The 17,734-nt window shown below is 36.3% G+C and overlaps 1 protein-coding gene across 2 annotated transcripts in view; it reads left to right on the top strand.

Annotated features, from left to right (window-relative positions):
* Positions 1-16,110, top strand: part of SATL1 (spermidine/spermine N1-acetyl transferase like 1) — a 55,288-nt gene extending 39,178 nt beyond the window's left edge. For both annotated transcript variants that reach the window (XM_060182893.1, XM_007534017.2), the window contains exons 3-6: positions 1,551-1,631; positions 7,965-8,066; positions 13,265-13,305; positions 15,863-16,110. In XM_060182893.1, the coding sequence (XP_060038876.1) occupies positions 1,551-1,631; positions 7,965-8,066; positions 13,265-13,305; positions 15,863-16,030 (392 nt within the window). In that variant the 3' untranslated portion in view covers positions 16,031-16,110. The remainder of the gene's footprint in view (positions 1-1,550; positions 1,632-7,964; positions 8,067-13,264; positions 13,306-15,862) is intronic.
* Positions 16,111-17,734: the final 1,624 nt, after the last annotated feature.

The following is a 17,734-nucleotide window of genomic DNA, read 5'->3' as shown; positions in this document are numbered from 1 at the left end:
TTATTGAAGAGACTCTGCTTTCCCCATTTAATATTCTGGGCACCTTTGTCAAAGATTGTATGTCCATAGGTGAGGGGGCTTACTTCTGGGCTCTCAATTCTATTCCCCTTGTCAGTGTGTCTATTCATGTTCCAGTACCAAGGAGTTTTGATGACAATGGCCCTATAATACAATTTGAGATCTGGGAGTGTGATGCCTCCGGTTCTGTTCTTTCTTCTCAATATTATTTAGACAATTCTAGGTCTTTTCTGGTTCCAGATAAACATTTGTAGCATTTGTTCTATTCTCCTAAAAAATGTGGTTGGGATCTTGATAGGGATAGCATTAAATTTGTATATGGCTCTGGGTAGTATATTTTCAATTTCCTTGAGTAGTGACTCATAATTTTCAGTATATAAGTCTTTCACTTATTTGGTTAGGTTTATTACTAGGTATGTAACTGTTTTTGTTGCTATAGTAAAAGAAACTGATTTCTGGATTTCAACTTCTTCTAACTTAGTGTTTGCATAGAGGAATGCCACTGACTTTTGAATGTTAATTTTGTAGCCTGATACCTTACTGTATTGCCTGATGACACCCAAAAGATAATTGCTGGATTCCTTAGGTTTTTCTATGTATATTATCATGTCATCTGCAAATAGGGAGAGTTTGACTTCTTCTATTCTAATCTGTATGCTTTTAATTCCTTGCTTTTGCCTGATTGCTATGGCAAGAACTTCCAACACTATGTTGAATAGTAATGGTGATAGTGGGCATCCCTGTCTAGTACCTGATCTGAGGGGAAATGCTTCCAGTTTTCACCATTGAATATGATGTTGGCTGTAGGTTTGCTATATAAAGACTCCACTATCTTGAGGAATTTTCCATCTATTCCCATTTTTGTAGTGTTTTGATCATAAAGGGACTTTGTATTTTCCATTTTAAAAATCTTATAAATATTTTACTTTTTAAATTTTGGATAGAGTCAGAAAGAAATTGCAGAAAAGGGGAGGTAAAAAGGGATGTAAAGTGACTATTTACCCATTGTTTCACCAGTTGTGGAGCTTCTCCTTGAAGGTGGGGCCAGGCAATATAACCCAGGTGCTTTAATTCATTTCAGTAATTATCTGTAGGCTCCAATGTACACATATTTCACATCCTTTGTTAGAATTTTTCCTAGGTTTTTTCCTCTCTAAGGTTATCACTGACGTTTCCAGCCTTGGTCCATCGTTGTAGGTGTCTACCTTTGCCTTCCCATCATTTCTGATGTTCCATGGGGATCAAAGCCTGTGGTCTGTGTTTAAGAATGCTTTAACAGTTGCCAGGAATTTGCCATCACAAGTGCTTGGCTGAGAATATCACAGAGAACAAGACAACCTTAGTAGATGATTACATATCTATGATATGCTATCATGGCTGTCTTAGCAGACTCTGTACACCATACATGGATAGTTTCTAGTAGTGTAGTTATTTAAAATTTGAACAGAAAATTTTCTAAAACTGCCTATTCAATTATCTTTCTTCTTTCCAATACAAATTTTATAACTATTACATGTGAACTGCTATTTCAGATTTAATCAGAGATGGATTTGGGAAGAATCCTCTTTTCTACTGTCTTGTTGCAGAAGTAGATAATCAACAAAATCCATCAGGTAAAGTAAATCTTCCTTCTCCAATATAAGCCAGGGTATTTTTATTAGTGACATAATATTGATTAACAAAATTATCAGATATCTAAGCTATAATCCCATACTGTTCCCACCACCAGAGTTCTATGTCCCCATTCCTAACACTGGAAATTTCAGTAGTTCTCCCAAGGACACAGATATGTGTTGACTATTATTTCTAGGACTACCTATCTATACTTTTGCATATTTGGCCCTTTTTCCCCCCTGCGGCCCTATTTCATCTTCTTTCTACATCACACCTACACCCATTTCCACATCTTAATATCTTCCATTTGATCAGCTTCTCTCTCTGGGCCCTGATAGGAAGCAATTACAGAAGCCAGAACTTCTACCTTCTGCAACCCTCAGTGACCCTAGGTCCATGCTCCCAGAGGGCTAGAGAATGGGAAAGCTATCATGGGAGGGGGTGGGTTATGGGGATTGGGTGGTGGGAATTGTGTGGACTTGTACCCCTCCTACCTTATGTTTTTGTTCATTAATCCTTTCTTAAATAAAAAATTTTAAAAAAAGAAAACTTGGGATATATACACTCCTCATTCAGAGAAGATAATATCTAAGCTAGAAGCTACAACCTAAGCTACAATCAGCCAACACTCACTGAAAGATGATAAAGAAGAAAGGTTTAGAATGAATAAAGCACTCTTTGTGAAATAGGAGACCCTACCAAAAGGTAGGGTCTCCTATTTTCTAGGGTCTCCTAGAAAATGATAATAATATCAGAGGAAGAGGACAGATTGAAGGGAATAGAGAACATATTCAAGGAAAACGTCATTGAGAGTTTCCCCCACCTGGGCTAGCCTCAGAACATCAGCATCTAGGAAGTAGAGTATACAGCCAGGTTCCGAATGCAAAACTAATAAATCCAAGGTACATCAAAGTTCAATGACAAGAAAAAATATTGTTAGGGATAGGAAAGACCTGACATATAGATGTAGAGTTATCAGGCCTTAGCAGACTTCTCTTTACAAACCGTAGATGCAAGGAGTGTATAGTGATATATCAAAAGTACTAAAATATAAGAGAGTGTAGTGACATATCAAAAGTACTAAAATTTAAGAACTGCCAGCCACAGATACTCTACCTTGCAAAATTACCCCTCAAATATGAGTCTATAAAGAAAGATATTCACAAACATACAAAAGCTAAAGAAATTTGTTACTATCAACCCAATTTTCAGTAATTTTTTTATTTATAAAAGGGAAACATTGACAAGACCATAGGATAAGAGTGGTACATTTCCACACATTGCCCACCCCAGAGCTCCATATCAAATCCCCTCCCTTGATAGCTTCCCTATTTTTTATACCTCTGGGAGTGTGGACTCAGTATCATTGTGGAATACAGAGAGTGGAAGGTCTGGCTTCTGTAACTGCTTCTCTGATGAATATGGGCATTGGCAGGTCAGTCCATACTCTGAGCCTGTCTCTCTCTTTCCCTAGTGGGGCAGGGGTCTGGGGAGGCAGGGCTCCAAAACACATGGTGGGGTCCTCTGCCTAAGAATGTTGGGTTGGCATCATCATCCGGAACCTAGTAGCTGAAAAAGAGTTAAGATATAAAGCAGAACAAATTGTTGACTAATCATAAACCTAAAGGCATAAATATTGCAGATGAATATTGGGGTCTCCATTTTGAAAAAATATAGTAGGTCTATTTTAGGTATATTCTGGAGGGCCCATTACTTTGCTATTTTTTGCCTGCACCTGACATCTAATATTCAGGTGGACCCAGGTTATTCTCTGGGGAGATGGTGTCATAGTTGGAAAAAGGACTAGAAAGCTAGATCAGAGAAGAGAGTAGTTCCCAAATATGGGGAAAGTATATGAATATTGTTAACTGTAAACCCCACCGGTTTGATCTGGGGCCCATATTCAGCACAGGAGCCTATGTTATTTCTGCATCCTTGTAGGTCTAAACTCACATTCTGTGGTCACAGCTAGGAACATTCCAGGTTGCACTAATTTCAGGTCCCATCTTCCTCAGGAAGTAGGTAGAGTATGTTGTCCAGCCTCTCTTCAGAGAGTGGAACATTACCTACCATTATTGATTCACATTGAGAGCAAGATCCCATAGGGGTCTACAAAGGGGCCTATTTTTTTGTTCCTGATGGAGATGACCAGTGACTATGGAGAGAAGGACTGTTAGAGGTCTAGATCCATCATCGCTCAGTGGGAACCACAGGACTCCCTGACATAGGGTGCCAGGTGATGGGGTGGCCAGGTTGTGACTAAAGAGTCATAGTTAAAGTATGCTAGTCTCTTGCCCCTATTCAGCTTTTGTAGTCCTTACTTTGTCTGACACAGTTAGCTTTGGAGTGAATGGGGGACATGTAATAGGAGGTAGGTTAGGAGGGTATCTAGGTCTAAGTAGTAACTATTTCATTAGGTACTTTAAGGCATATCTGTGGACACAGTCTGAAGTGTCGCACGCTGAGGTGGTACTGGTTGCATTGATTAGGCTAGGATCAGCAGATGTATATCAGTTCCTATGAATTGGGAGAAGCATGCAGGAAAGTGAGCCTCACTCTGGAGGTTTCAGGACTGGAAGAAACATGGGCTTTATAGAGAAAGGGGAAAGTTCCTGCTGTCTTAGGGTTTAAGAAGGCAACAGATAGTTATAGCTATAACCAAATCTTTTGGAAACTGGGTCCTTTCAAAATCTCATTTTTAATACTACTCAGCTATTAAAAATGATGATTTCACCATTTTCAGCCCATCTTGGATGCAGCTTGAAGAAATCATATTAAGTGAAATAAGTCATAAACAGAAGGATGAATATGAAATGATCTCACTCATAGGCAGAAGTTGAAAAACAAGATCAGAAGAGAAAACACTAAACAGAACCTGGACTGGAGCTGGTGTATGGCAACAAATTAAAAGACTCTGGGGTGGGTCTGGGGGAGAGTTCAGGTCCTGGAACAGGATGACAGAGGACCTAGTGGGGAATGTATTGTTATGTGGAAAATTGAGAAATGTTATGCATGTACGAACTATTGTATTTACTGTTGAATGCAAACCATTAATCCACCAATAAGGAAAAATAATCATAATAATAAAAAAAGAAATTTCCCCAAATATCAAGACTAAATACATACTTCTGAATAACAAATGTGTTATTGAAGAAATCAAAAAAGAAATTTTGAATTACCTTGATATAAATAAAAATGAAGAACTGAACAATCAGATACTATGGGATACAGAGAAAGCAGTCCTGAGAGGCAAGTAAACAGCCATACAGGCTCACATCCATAAAAAAGAGAAATCAAGGGAGTGGGACAGTAGCACAGTGGGTTAAGTGCAGGTGGCACAAAGCGCAAGGACCCGCATAAGGATCCTGGTTGGAGCCCCCGGTTTCCCAACTGCAGGGAGGTCAATTCACAAGAGGTGAAGCAGTTCCACAAGTGTCTTATCTTTCTCTCCCCCTCTGTCTTCCCCTCCTCTCTCCATTTTTCTCTGTCCTATCTAACAACGATGGCATCAGTAGCAACAACAATAACTACAACAATAAAACAACAGGGCAACAAAAGGGAATAAATAAATATTTTGAAAGAGAGATAGAACAGTAATAAACCATTTAACAACCCAACTGAGCCAACTAGAAAAGGATCAACAAAGAGGTCCAGAAGTCATCAGGAGACAAGAAAAAGTTAAAATAAGAGCAGAAATCAATGAAGTAGAAAATAAAAACAAAAAGACCATCAGAATGCCAACCTTTGAACTCCTTTAACTTCATGAAATCTCTTCTAGTACATGAAACTACCTAGTTCCATTTCAGATACTTTGATTTCTAACAAAATTACAGATACTATATTTAGGCTAGGTCATATGGTACTGTGTACATATGTTCACATTTCCTTAAGTTAGGGGCAGTTATATGCAAATATATACTTCTTTTATCTTATGGATGGAGCCAATTCTCACAGGTGTGAGGTGGAACCTCAGTGTGGTTTTAATTTGCATTTCTCTAATGATGAGTGAAATGGAGCATTTTTGTATATGTCTGTGAGCCATGTGTATCTCTTCTTTAGAGAGCCATCTACTCCTATCTTCTTTCTTTTTTTTTCTTCTTTTTGTTGAGCTGATGAATTCTTAATAGATGTTTGATATCAACCAGTTGTCTGAAGTATAGTATGAAATATATTTTCCCATTATATGGGCTTTCCTGTTTATCCTTCTGGAGTTTTCTTCTGATTTGTGGAAGATTTTTAATCTGATATAGTACCATTTTTTCATTCATTCTTTTTTGTTTGTTTGTTTCCCCTGACCATGAAGTGGATTCTTCAAATATGTCTTTAAAGTTAAGGTCACAAATGTTTCACTGATAGATTATTCTATGTATTTTATAGTTTCAGATCAAATATCCAGGTTTTTTTTAATCCATTTTGAGTTAATTTTTGTGCATGGTAGTCTAGTTTCCTTTTTTCTACATGTGTTTGTCCAGTTCACCCAACACAATTTGTTAGACTTTCTTTTCTCCATTGGGCAACTTTGCCCTCTTCATCATATATAATGTGCTTATACATGTATGTGTTTAGTTCTGGGCTCCCTGTCCTGTTCCATTGGTTCACACTTTGTTATGACACCACACTGTTTTTAGCTACTATTGCTTTGTCATATAAACAGAAGCGAGGAATTGTGATACCTCCATGTTTCTTCTTTTTTTCTCTCAGGAGTGTTTTTTTTTTAAAGAGAAATCATGCAATTTCCTTGATACTTGTCATTGGAATTTTTAATAGGGATAACATTGAATTTATAGATTATTTTGGGGAGAGTCGGGCGGTAGTACAGTGGGTTAAGCACACTGGCTTGAAGTGCAAGGACTGGCATAAGGATATCTGTTCAAGCCCCTGGCTCCCCACCTGCAGAGGAGTCACTTCACAGGCAGTGAAGCAGGTCTGCAGGTGTCTATCTCCACCCCCGTCTTCCCCCGCCTCCATTTATCTGTGTCCTATCTAACAATGACATCAATAACAACAACAATAATAACTTCAACAACAACAAGGTCAATAAAAGGTTAAATAAATTAAAAAAATAGATTATTTTTAGTAGGGTTTCCAATTTGGTGGTACTTTTTTTCTTCCAATATATGAATAGGGGGTTTTCTTTCATTTATCTGTGTCATTCTCTTTCTTTTAATAATGTAATAGCTTTCATTGAAATGGTCCTTCACATTTGTTAGATTTATTTCTAGGTATTTTATCCTAATGGATTCAGTTGTAAATGGCATTGCTTCCTTGAGTTCCCTTTCCTCTGGTCCATCTTTTGTACGTATTTCACACTTGGGATAAGGAGTTCTGAAGATACCTAGTAAGACTAACCTATCCACCTTTCATTTGATTCTTTTGTTTCTTTATTGATTTTCTCCCTGATTGATCTATCTTACTGAGAGAGTTGGAAATTAAAAATCCTTCACTCTTATTTTGTTACTAGCAATGTACTTACTCAGATTTCTCTGTAACTGGTTTCCGTATTTTACTGCCTCTTCATTTACAGAATAAAAGTTAATTTTTGAGCTTTTCTTGTTTTGATGATCCCCTAAAATAACATCCTTGTATTTTATTGCTTTAATTATGTTGAAGTTCATTGTATCAGATAGGAGTTATTGCTCTTCCTTGAGTTCCACTGCTTTGTATGATGGTTTTCTGTCCTTTCACTTTGAGCCTATTCTTGTCCTATTTGGTCAATTAAGTGCTCTGAAACAAATAGGTTGGATCATGTTCCTTGATCCATGTTCCTATTCTGTGTGTTTGATGGATGAGTTGAGATCATTAGCATTTAATGAAATTACGTACTTAAAATCTTTGTTGTGATTACTTAGATTGTTGAGTGTGTGTGTGTGTGTGTGTGTGTGTGTGTGTGTTTGTGTGTGTGTGTGTGTGTAGGTAAGTTGGTAGCTGGGGTTTGTAAGGTTGCATGGGCTTCTACTGGAGTATGTGCTATAGTTGGGGAAATATGTTTTCTTTACCTCAATTAGAAATACTGTTCATAAGGACATAATCACTATTAAGAAGAAGAGGAAAATTCATTTACATATAATCAGTGGTATTTTAAAAGGAAGTATGGATTAAGTCTTTATATTTTGTATATGCATAGACATATTTTCAGTATTTAGTTCACAGTTTTAAAATATGGCTAATTTTTTACATGTTTTCCTAAGGAACTTCAATCTTCTACATAGATTACTGTGTTTTCAATTTTTTCCAGTGATTTTTCATTACTTTAAAAGTGAAAAATATATTTGGATGAAAGACCCTTCCACTATTAAAAGTACCTCTTTGTACATTCTCTTCTCTCTTCCTAGGCAAAGTAATTGTTGGATTTGCCATGTACTATTTCACGTATGACCCTTGGATTGGCAAGTTACTTTACCTAGAAGATTTCTACGTCATAAAAGCATACCGAGGTCTAACTTCAATTATTAATTATAATTTATGTTAATATTGCTTTTTTCTCTAAAAAATTCATATCAGATAGAATTGCTGGAGTAATAAACAGCACATGCACAGATACATAAAGATACAATATTTAGCTTAATGTAACTCATTTCTATTCCATTAACTTGACTATTATCCTGGTTATTATTATATAGAGAGTGTAATAAAAGAGTAAAAAACATTTTTAAGATTTCCCATGGAAACTTGAATAAGCCAAGTTATAGAAATACTTTTACATTAAAATGTTTTTTTTTTCATTATGGATTGGGTTAACAAAAAATGGACATGGAATGTATCCATTCATAATACTTTAGTGAAAGAAACTAAATTCCTACTCACTGAACTTAAATTTCTTTATCTTTTTCTTTTTTTTTTTTTTTTGGAGCTGAGGTCTCACTTATATGTTATGTTACCACTGGGGGAATTTTTATAGATGATTTAATCAATTATAAGTTATAAGGTAACTGGAGGGACTATAACCCACACCATTTCCACCACCAGAGTTCTATGTCCTTATTCCCTCCAGTAGAAATTGCATTAGTTCTCTCAAGATCATATATATGGGTTGACATATATAAAATTATTCTATGATCCTGCTTTCTCTTCTTTTCTAAACCACACCCACTATTTCTGATTTCCAAATATTCTTATTTTCTTTTTCCATCTTTTCTCTCTGGGTCCTGATGGAATTGCAGTTTGGAGACCTCTAGTCATTATTTAACATTTACCCCTCAGGGAGTATGGACCAAATTTCTTTCTGGTGTGCATAAAGTGGAAGGTCAGATTTCTGTAATTGTTTCTCTGCTGGACATGGACAATGGCAGGTTGATACATACCCTCAACCTATTTACCTAGTTGGGTAGGGCTCTGAAGAGGTGAGGTTCCGGGACACATTGGTGAGTTCCTCTGCCCAAGATGTTTAGGATAAAATCAATGTAGTATCTGCAACTTGGTGACTAAAGGATAGTAAGAAATAAAGCAGGACATTATGTTTATTTTTTATTTTTAAGACAATATCTTTAATAAACAGGAGCCAAAAAGTAGAAGTAGAATGGAGGAGAATGGAGATATTTGGGTGCAAAGAAGCCAGGAATTCTATTTTCTGTATGTTCCTAGGGCCCCATAACTTTTTGTAATTTTTGCTGGAGATTAATAGCTAACATGAAGGTGACCTAAAAATATTTTATGGTAAGATGGTGTCAGTTTAGAATAGGATGAGGAAGCTGGGTCAAGGCAGAGAATAGCTCCCAAACTAGAATAAATTACATAAATGCAATTAACTGTTTACCACATGGATCTGACCCAGGGCCCATATATATTTATATTTAGCATAGGAGCCTATTTAACCTGTGTGTCCCTGTCAGTCTAAGCTCACAGTTCATGGTCACAGCTTGGAATCTTCTAGGATGCAATAATTTCAAGACCATTTTTCCTCAAGTGGCAGAGAAGGATGAACCAGCCTCCCTTGGTAGATTGGAGCATTCCTAATGATTGGTAGTTCATACTGAGGGTACATTCCTAAAGAAGCCCACAACAGGACTTATAAGAACATTCCTGATGGAAGTGACCCATGATGGTGGAGAGAGAGACAGCTCTATGCCCATTGTCTCTAGACAGTTCTATGCCCGTTGTGTCTATGGGAGAGTCCAAGGATTCCCTGAGTAGGGCACCAGGTGATGGAATGGCCTGGCAGTAACCAATAAGGCCATCATTAAGTGAGCCAGTTGCTTAAGAATTTAGTTTTTGTAGTCCATTCTTTACCTGACAAGCTTAGGCTTTCTCCCAGTTGTTAATGTGCTGAGTGTCATTTGCTGTATCCAAAACAGTATTAGGTTTATGGGGTCTGGCATCAAGTTACAGAGGAAATAGACCTTAAGATTTTGGTAAGGCCTAAGCTAATTTTGAATTTTTGACATTTTAACATTTATTTGGTGATTCTAATAAAGTTTATCATAAAGACAATAATTGTTCTTTAGTTGAAAAATACTTTTTGCTAGTATATCTATTGGTCAAATATATACTGTGTTTCTTTGAAAGATTATTAAGGGTGACAATAATGCTGATGCTGTCAGAATAGATTAAGAAATGCATCTTAGTTTCTTTTGTATAATTAGTTGAGTGGATAGAGTGACTGAGGGAACTGAAGTAGGGGGTAGGAAAGGATGGTATCTAAGTAACAAATATTTAATCAGAAAAATGTATGGTGCCTTCTTTAGGCCTTTCTACTGGATTGCTGAGTTCATTAGTTCTAAATCTAATCACTGAGTAATAGTAATCACTTTTACTTTGAGACATATAGATGCCCTGTATGGGAACTTTTCATTCCAGTAGAGAAACAAAGAGAGATGAAGGGACATTACAGTGTCAAACTTATACAAGTGTCATAGGACCTCTCATCTGATGGCTGGACTCAAACATAGACCATGTGTATAACGAAGTGTATAACAAAGCTTTCTCAATGAGCCTTAACCAGTCTTTACTTTAGTAAGTGACTTTACATCATTTTTGTTAATTATATAATTGTAACTTACAAGATTATAAGTTAATAAAGTACATTTCCAACAATATTCTGTACACACATTATCCAGTGATAACCACTATAATTCTCTTAATGTCTTAAAGACAGCTTGGATATATATATATATATATATATATATATATATATATATATATATATATATATTAAAATTCATGTTTCAGTTATCTATATTCCCACATGAATAAAACAAGCTGGTTGTTGTCTTTAATCTTATTTCATTAAGTATAATTACCACAAGTTCCATCTATTTTGTCCCAAATGACACTATCGTTTTTTCTTTTTTTAAAAGTCATTTTCCTTTTTAAAATATTTTTTATTATTTTTATTTATCAATTGGATAGAAATAGCCAGAAATTGAGGAGGTAGGGGTGACAGAGAGAGACAGTGAGAGAGAGAGAAAGAGAGAGACACCTGCAACACTGCTTCATCACTCGTAAAGCTTTCCCCCTGCAGGTGGGGACTAGGGGCTTAAACATGGGTTTTTGCACATTGTGACATGTGTTCAACCAGGTGTACCATCACCCAGCCTCCTATCATTTTTTTTTCAATTTCAGAGTAGTATCCCTTGAAGTATACATTCCATAACTTCTTTATTCAGACATCAGTCGATGGGCATTTGGGCTACTTCCACACTTTGGCTATTGTAAATAATGCAGTGATGAACATAAGGGTGCATATATCCCTTTGAATTAGTTTGCATGTCCTTTGGACATATGTATAAGGGTAGTATTGATAGATCATAGGTTATTTCCATTTTTATTTGTGTAAGGATTCTCCAGGGGCTGGGTGGAGGCATATCCAGTTGAGTATTCATGATATTCACAATAATTCAAATTGAGCTCTCACTCTTCACCTGCAGTGAAGAGGGTTCACAAGTGGTGAGTCTGTAAATCAGGGCTGAAAGTATCTCTCTTTATCTCTTCCTCTCTATCTCCTCCTCATTTCTAAAATTCTCTCTGTCATATCTGAATAATAAAAGTGCCACCAAGAGCAGTGGTGGATTCTTCACACAGGCACTGAGCCCTGGTGATAACCTTGATGGCAAAAAAGGGACTTTCTATATTGCTTTCTATAGTTGCTGTACCAGTTTGCATTCCCAATAACAGTGTAAGAGTTCCTCTTTTTCTGCATACTTGCCAACATTTATCACGTCATGTTTACTTGATGTAGGCCATTGCCACTGGCCTTTACTAATCTTTAAAATAAATGAAGACCTGACAAGTTGGATGCAAATGGTGGTAATTATGCTAAGTGAAATAAACAAAGAGGTAAAAGACAACTACTAGAAGCTTTCACCTATATGTGGAACATAGAAAACTAAACAAACTTGTTAGGGAACATTCATATCAGGTGTCCTTGAGTTCAGGTTTAGTATCTGCCTCGGTGCCTGAAAGATGGTTTACAATAAGTGGGGAGGAGACGGGATATAGAGATTGGGTGGTGGGAATTGTGTGGAGTTGTACCCCCCATCCTATGATTTTGTTAATGTTTCCTTTCTTAAATAAAAAAAATTAAAAAATAATTGCACAAACATTACAGGGCTATTGGGCCACAGCCTGAGGGTAACCAAAACTCCTAAGTATTAAATACCTTAACCTTTGTTACAGAAAACTTTATTAATGAGCTAACTGATAAACAGCAGTCATAAACCTGCTCTCTTTTGATTCAGTTACCATACCTACATTTTAAATAATGTAAATCATTTACCACATTGTGTGTTCTGCTTCCTTAACCTACCAATTTGTACCTGAAATCCCTGATGTTTTGTATACCTTGTTCATAAAAGGATACTTGAAAGGAGCACCTTTTCACTTGCCCGTGCGCACTCCTATGATGGTGTTAGTCATTAAAAGTCATTTCCAGGCTCTGTTAGACACAGAATTCTAGTCTTTCTTTCTTAGTAATATTTGTGAGAACTATAGTCCTATGAAGATAGTATTAAAATTTTGGGGCTTGGGACAGGGTGGTGGCATACCTGGTTGAGTGCACATGTTACAGTGCACAAAGACGCTGGTTTGAGCCCCTGGTCCCTACCTGCAGGGGAAAAGCTTTGTGAGTGGTGAAGCAGGGCTGCAGGTGTGTCTCTGTCTCTTTCCCTTCCTATCACCCCCTTCTCTCTCAATTTCTGGCTGTCCCTATCCAATAAATAAAAAAAAATTGATAAAGGATGTGGTAATTTATATACAAATTGTATGGTAAAAAATTACATTGCTAAAATGTTATAATTTTATAAACCACTGTTAAATCACTACTAAGAAGAATAAAATGTATTCTGACAAGATAAATTACATGAATCAAGTCGTTCATTTACTTTATCATTCAAATGACCTAGGTTTGAGGTCAGCCTGCATCATAATGAAGGAAGCTTTAGTGCTATTATTTACTTTTCTTTCCCTTTTTCTGTCTTCCTACCTGAAAAAAGTAAGTTTGGAGTTGTGAAACCCAAATGATGACACCAAAAATATATAAATAAAAGAAATTCAGACCTTTAGAACTTTACAATTATAGGGGGAAAAGACACTCATGTTGAGTTTCATGGAAATTATGGATGAGCTTTATTGTTTCTTCCAAAATAATGTAAATATGGTTTTAGAAGAAAATTTGAACTTCTTTTTTTCATTTTAAAAGGTATAGGTATAGGAGCTGAGATGCTGAAAAAGCTAAGTCAGGTATGTACTACAATAAGTACTGATATTTTATATTTTATCTATTCACTTATCAAACATTATTTAATATGGCATTAAATATTATATTAATAATTAAAATTAAAATATATTAATAATATTGCATGCCTGGAATTGATTAGATAATTAATCAAATCATCTAAGAATAACTCAGAATACACTTATTAAATGCCAATTAAACAGAACATTTAGATCATATATATCATACTTAATTAATTAAAAATAGATATCTGTATATTCCACATTCATATTACAGACAATTTAACTACAATATAAAAAGGTAAGAGATACGAGAAATCAATTTTACCCATAAATAAGTCCATATGTGGATATGAGAACAGTATAAAAATAACATCATTTTAGTATTATCGGGAAATACATTATGAAAACATGTACACATTCAAATAAACATTTTCTATAGACAAATAAAAAACAGTGAGGTTAAATTATAGAAAATCAAAGAGAAAAATTTAGAATTTTTCCACTAATACAGTTCTGGGGAATGCGTTAAGGACCTTGTAAGTGTATGAAACCATTGAATTTCTCCCCTAGGGCTACTTTTAAATCTATATACTTAGAGTGTAGAATGTGAGAAAAAAAAAAAACACCTAACACTGCTCTAACATTCATGAAAGACATTTTAATTTTTTTTTACTTAAAAAATAGAGATATTGACAAGACCATAGGATAAGAGGGGTAAAATTCCACACAGTTCCCACCACCAGAACTCCCTATCTCACTACTGCCTCCCCCCCCCCCGAAAACTTTCCTATATTCTGGTAGTATGGACCCAGGACAATTATGGGGTGCAGAGTGCAGAAGGTAGAATGTCTGGCTTCTGTAATTGCTTCCCTGCTGAACATGGTTGTTGGCAGATTGATCCATAATCCCAGTCTGTCTCTCTCTTTCCCTGTTGGGGTAGGGGATCTGGGGAGGCTAGGTTTCAGGACACATTGGTGTGGTCATCTGCCCTGGGAAGTCAAATTGGCATCATGGAAATATATAGAACCTGGTAGCTGAAAAAGCATTAAGATATAAAGCAGAACAAACTGTTGACTAATCATGAACCTAAAGGCAAGAATATTGCAGAGGAAGATTTGTGGGGCTCCATTTGGGAGAAAGCCAGTAGGTTGATTTTACGTATATTCCAAGGGACCCATAGCTTTACTAGTTTTTGCCTGAGTCTAACAGATAACATGCAGGTAGACCCAAGGTATTGTCTGGGGAGATGATGTCAGAGTTGGAAAAAGGACTAGAAAGCTGGATCAAGGAAGAGAGTAGCTCCCAAATATGGAAAAAAAATTGTTAACTATAAACCTCATAGATTTTGTCTGGGGTCCATATTCAACACAGGAGCCTATGTAACCTCTGCATCCTTGTAGGTCTAAGGTCACATTCTGTGGTCATAGCTAGGAACCTTCCATGCTGCACTAATTTTAGGACCCATCTTCCTCAAGTGGTAGAATATGTTACCCAACCTCCCTTGAGAGAATGGAACAGTCCTACCATTGTTGATCCACATTGAGGGCCAGTTCCTATAGGGGCCCACAAAGGGTTTCATTATGTTATTCCTGGTGGACATGACCAGTGACAGTAAAGACAGGGATCTGTTAGATATCTAGGCCAACCATGTCTGTGTGGGAATCCCAGGACTCCCTGACTGGGGACAGAGATGGTGGGGTGGCCTGGTAGTGACCAAAGAGTCATCATTAGAGTATGCCAGTCTCTTGCCCTTATCCAACTTTTGTAATCCTTACTTTGTCTGACAAGGTCAGCTTTGAAGTGATTGAGGAAAGTGAAATAGGAAGTAGGTGTGGAGGTTGTCTAAAAACTATTTCATTCAGTACTATATGGTGTCTTTTTTCAAGTCTTCCACTTGCTTGTTGCATTTATTGACTCAGTTCAAACTATTGTGCACTATTGCTTTAAGGTGTATATTTTCCCCTAACATACAGATACATGTGTACATAAGGCCTGTCTCATGGGCCCTGGTCTATACCTAGGTTTGGAGGCTTTGTTTGGAAGTGCACCACCCAAAATGGAATTAAGAAATCCTATTAGCTAGGAAAGAGTAATAAAACAAGAGTAATCAAACAAGAGTAATAAAACTTGAGGGTTGACATTGCATGTCTGACATCTCTGGACACAGTCCAAAATGAAACATGTCAAGGTGGTACTGGTTGCATTAAGTAGGCTGGGATAAGCAGATGTAGTATCAATTGGTATTAATTTGGGGACCATCATGCAAGAAATTAATCTGTGCCATCTTCATGTGGTACTGGAAATCAGCAGCTGGGTACCATACATGGATAAGAATTTTATCCAATAAAATGTCAACTTAACCCTTGTTCTAGAATATTAGAGAGGTTTTTTTTTTTTATTCAACACTGATTTTTTTTACTATAAAAATGAAATCTAAGAGACAACTGGCATATAGTTACTTTGAAGTATTTATAGTCATAGTACCTTGCACATGGTATATCTTAAACTAAATAAATTAAGACTGTACTTTCAAGTAAAAGTAATTTTTGCTTTTAAACAGATAGCCATCAGGAGTCAATGTAACTGCATGCACTTTCTTGCCATCATTTGGAACCAGGCAATAATTGACTACTATACACATCAAGGGGCTTTAGAACTTTTCTCTGAGGAAGGCTGGCATCTGTTCAGATTTAACAGAGAAGAACTCATCAACATGGCAGGAGAATGAAAGGTGACTCATCAACATATTATTCCAACATAAGCATCAACATCTGAATATCATGAGTTCATCAGTTTGAGAATTTTACAATACAGCAAGTGTAAAGCATGGCTTTGAGCAGTTCTTTTCCTTGGAAAAAAAGTGTTTTACAGGTGTAGGAAATTGTCCGTTATCCAAATGAATATATTAGTAGTAGACCAGTTGACTCTCTAGAAGGGCATATTGTTCAAAATCTCACATTTCTAACTATCATAACTTACTTATCATATTTATGTTCCTTGTATTGTGATTTTATCTTGGTCTTTTAAATTAGGGAAAATATGATGGACAGCAGCATTTTTTTCCTAAGAGATAAATAACATTTTCTTTTATTGATAAAAGTTGGAGTTTTCATTATTAAAAGATATTTGGCTTAAATTTACATTTCAAGTAATAAAGCCCGATTTTGAACAGCACAGTTATACCTGAACTAGTTCTCTGCAATGAGAGGTAAGTGCCACTGCCTCTCTTACATCATCCCAGAAATATTTATAACCTCTCAACATCAACATAACTTTGGTTATGCTTATTTCAGTGTGGACAGTGCATAAAACACTATTTTAATGTTTCTATCCTCCTAATAGGATATATTTTTGACAGAGCTACGATTATTTTTGTATTCTGAATTGCATGCTATTAGTATACAATTTAGTCATCCCCAAAAGAAATGTGGACTTTGAGAGCATTTAGGTCCTACTTTGGAGAATTGAGAAATTTGACACTTGGGTTAATTATGACAGACAATTGAGAAGCTGAAATAAACAGGGTGGTGCAAACATTTTAAAAATAAAACCTAAACATAAATAGATGAATCAAAAGCTCCAAGATAGTGACTGATGGAACAGCTCTGTGATTATTCTCTGTGAAACTGTGGTAATCAAATGAATCAACAAATATAGAAATAATTCTTGAAAGGCAGAAAATCCAAAGGCATAGGAAGAGAAGCATAGGGAACATAGGAAGAAGACCAAATACAACCAACCCAAGGTATAGATCCCTCCATCACAAGACTCAGTAAACTTATAGGAAGCATACAAGGGTACTAAAAACACAGCATCCATTTAAGTCTCTATTCATAACAAAAATAACCAAAGTTACACCAGGAGTACTTCCTATTTTTTAATTTTTAATTTTTATTTTTTTAATTATCTTTATTTATTTATTGGATAGAGACAGGTAGAAATAGAGAGGAAAGGGGGTGATAGAGAGGGAGAGAGACAGAGAGATACCTGCAACCCTACTTCACCATTTGTGAAGATTTCCCCCTGCAGGTGGGGACCAGGGGATCAAACCTGAGTCCTTGTGCATTGTAATATGTACACTCAGCCAGGTGCACCACCACCCGGCCCCAAGTCATTCCTTCTTAAAGACCCCAGGACTCTTTCCTCCTGGGAAAAGACTTTCCTCCATGTGTGGGCCCCCAGAATCAATGGCAAACCTAACCTTTTGGTTTCACCAGGTTTTATCACTAAAACTAAGAAAGTAAATAACCAAATTACAAAATATATGACATAATAGTAGCACTAGCCAAAGTGAATTCCACAATAGTCCAGCAAAACGACACAATAGCTGAATTCAAAGCCACAACACCTGAACAAAGTCATACAAAAATAAGCTAAAGCCACATCAGTCAAACAAAAATCTAGAATAGCTAAAAAAAAAAAATAGCTAAAC

The sequence above is a fragment of the Erinaceus europaeus genome, chromosome X (assembly GCF_950295315.1).
Source record: "Erinaceus europaeus chromosome X, mEriEur2.1, whole genome shotgun sequence".
Taxonomy (NCBI): domain Eukaryota; kingdom Metazoa; phylum Chordata; class Mammalia; order Eulipotyphla; family Erinaceidae; genus Erinaceus; species Erinaceus europaeus.
The sequence above is the reverse complement of the archived record's forward strand: the minus strand, read 5'-3'. Positions and strand labels throughout refer to the sequence as shown.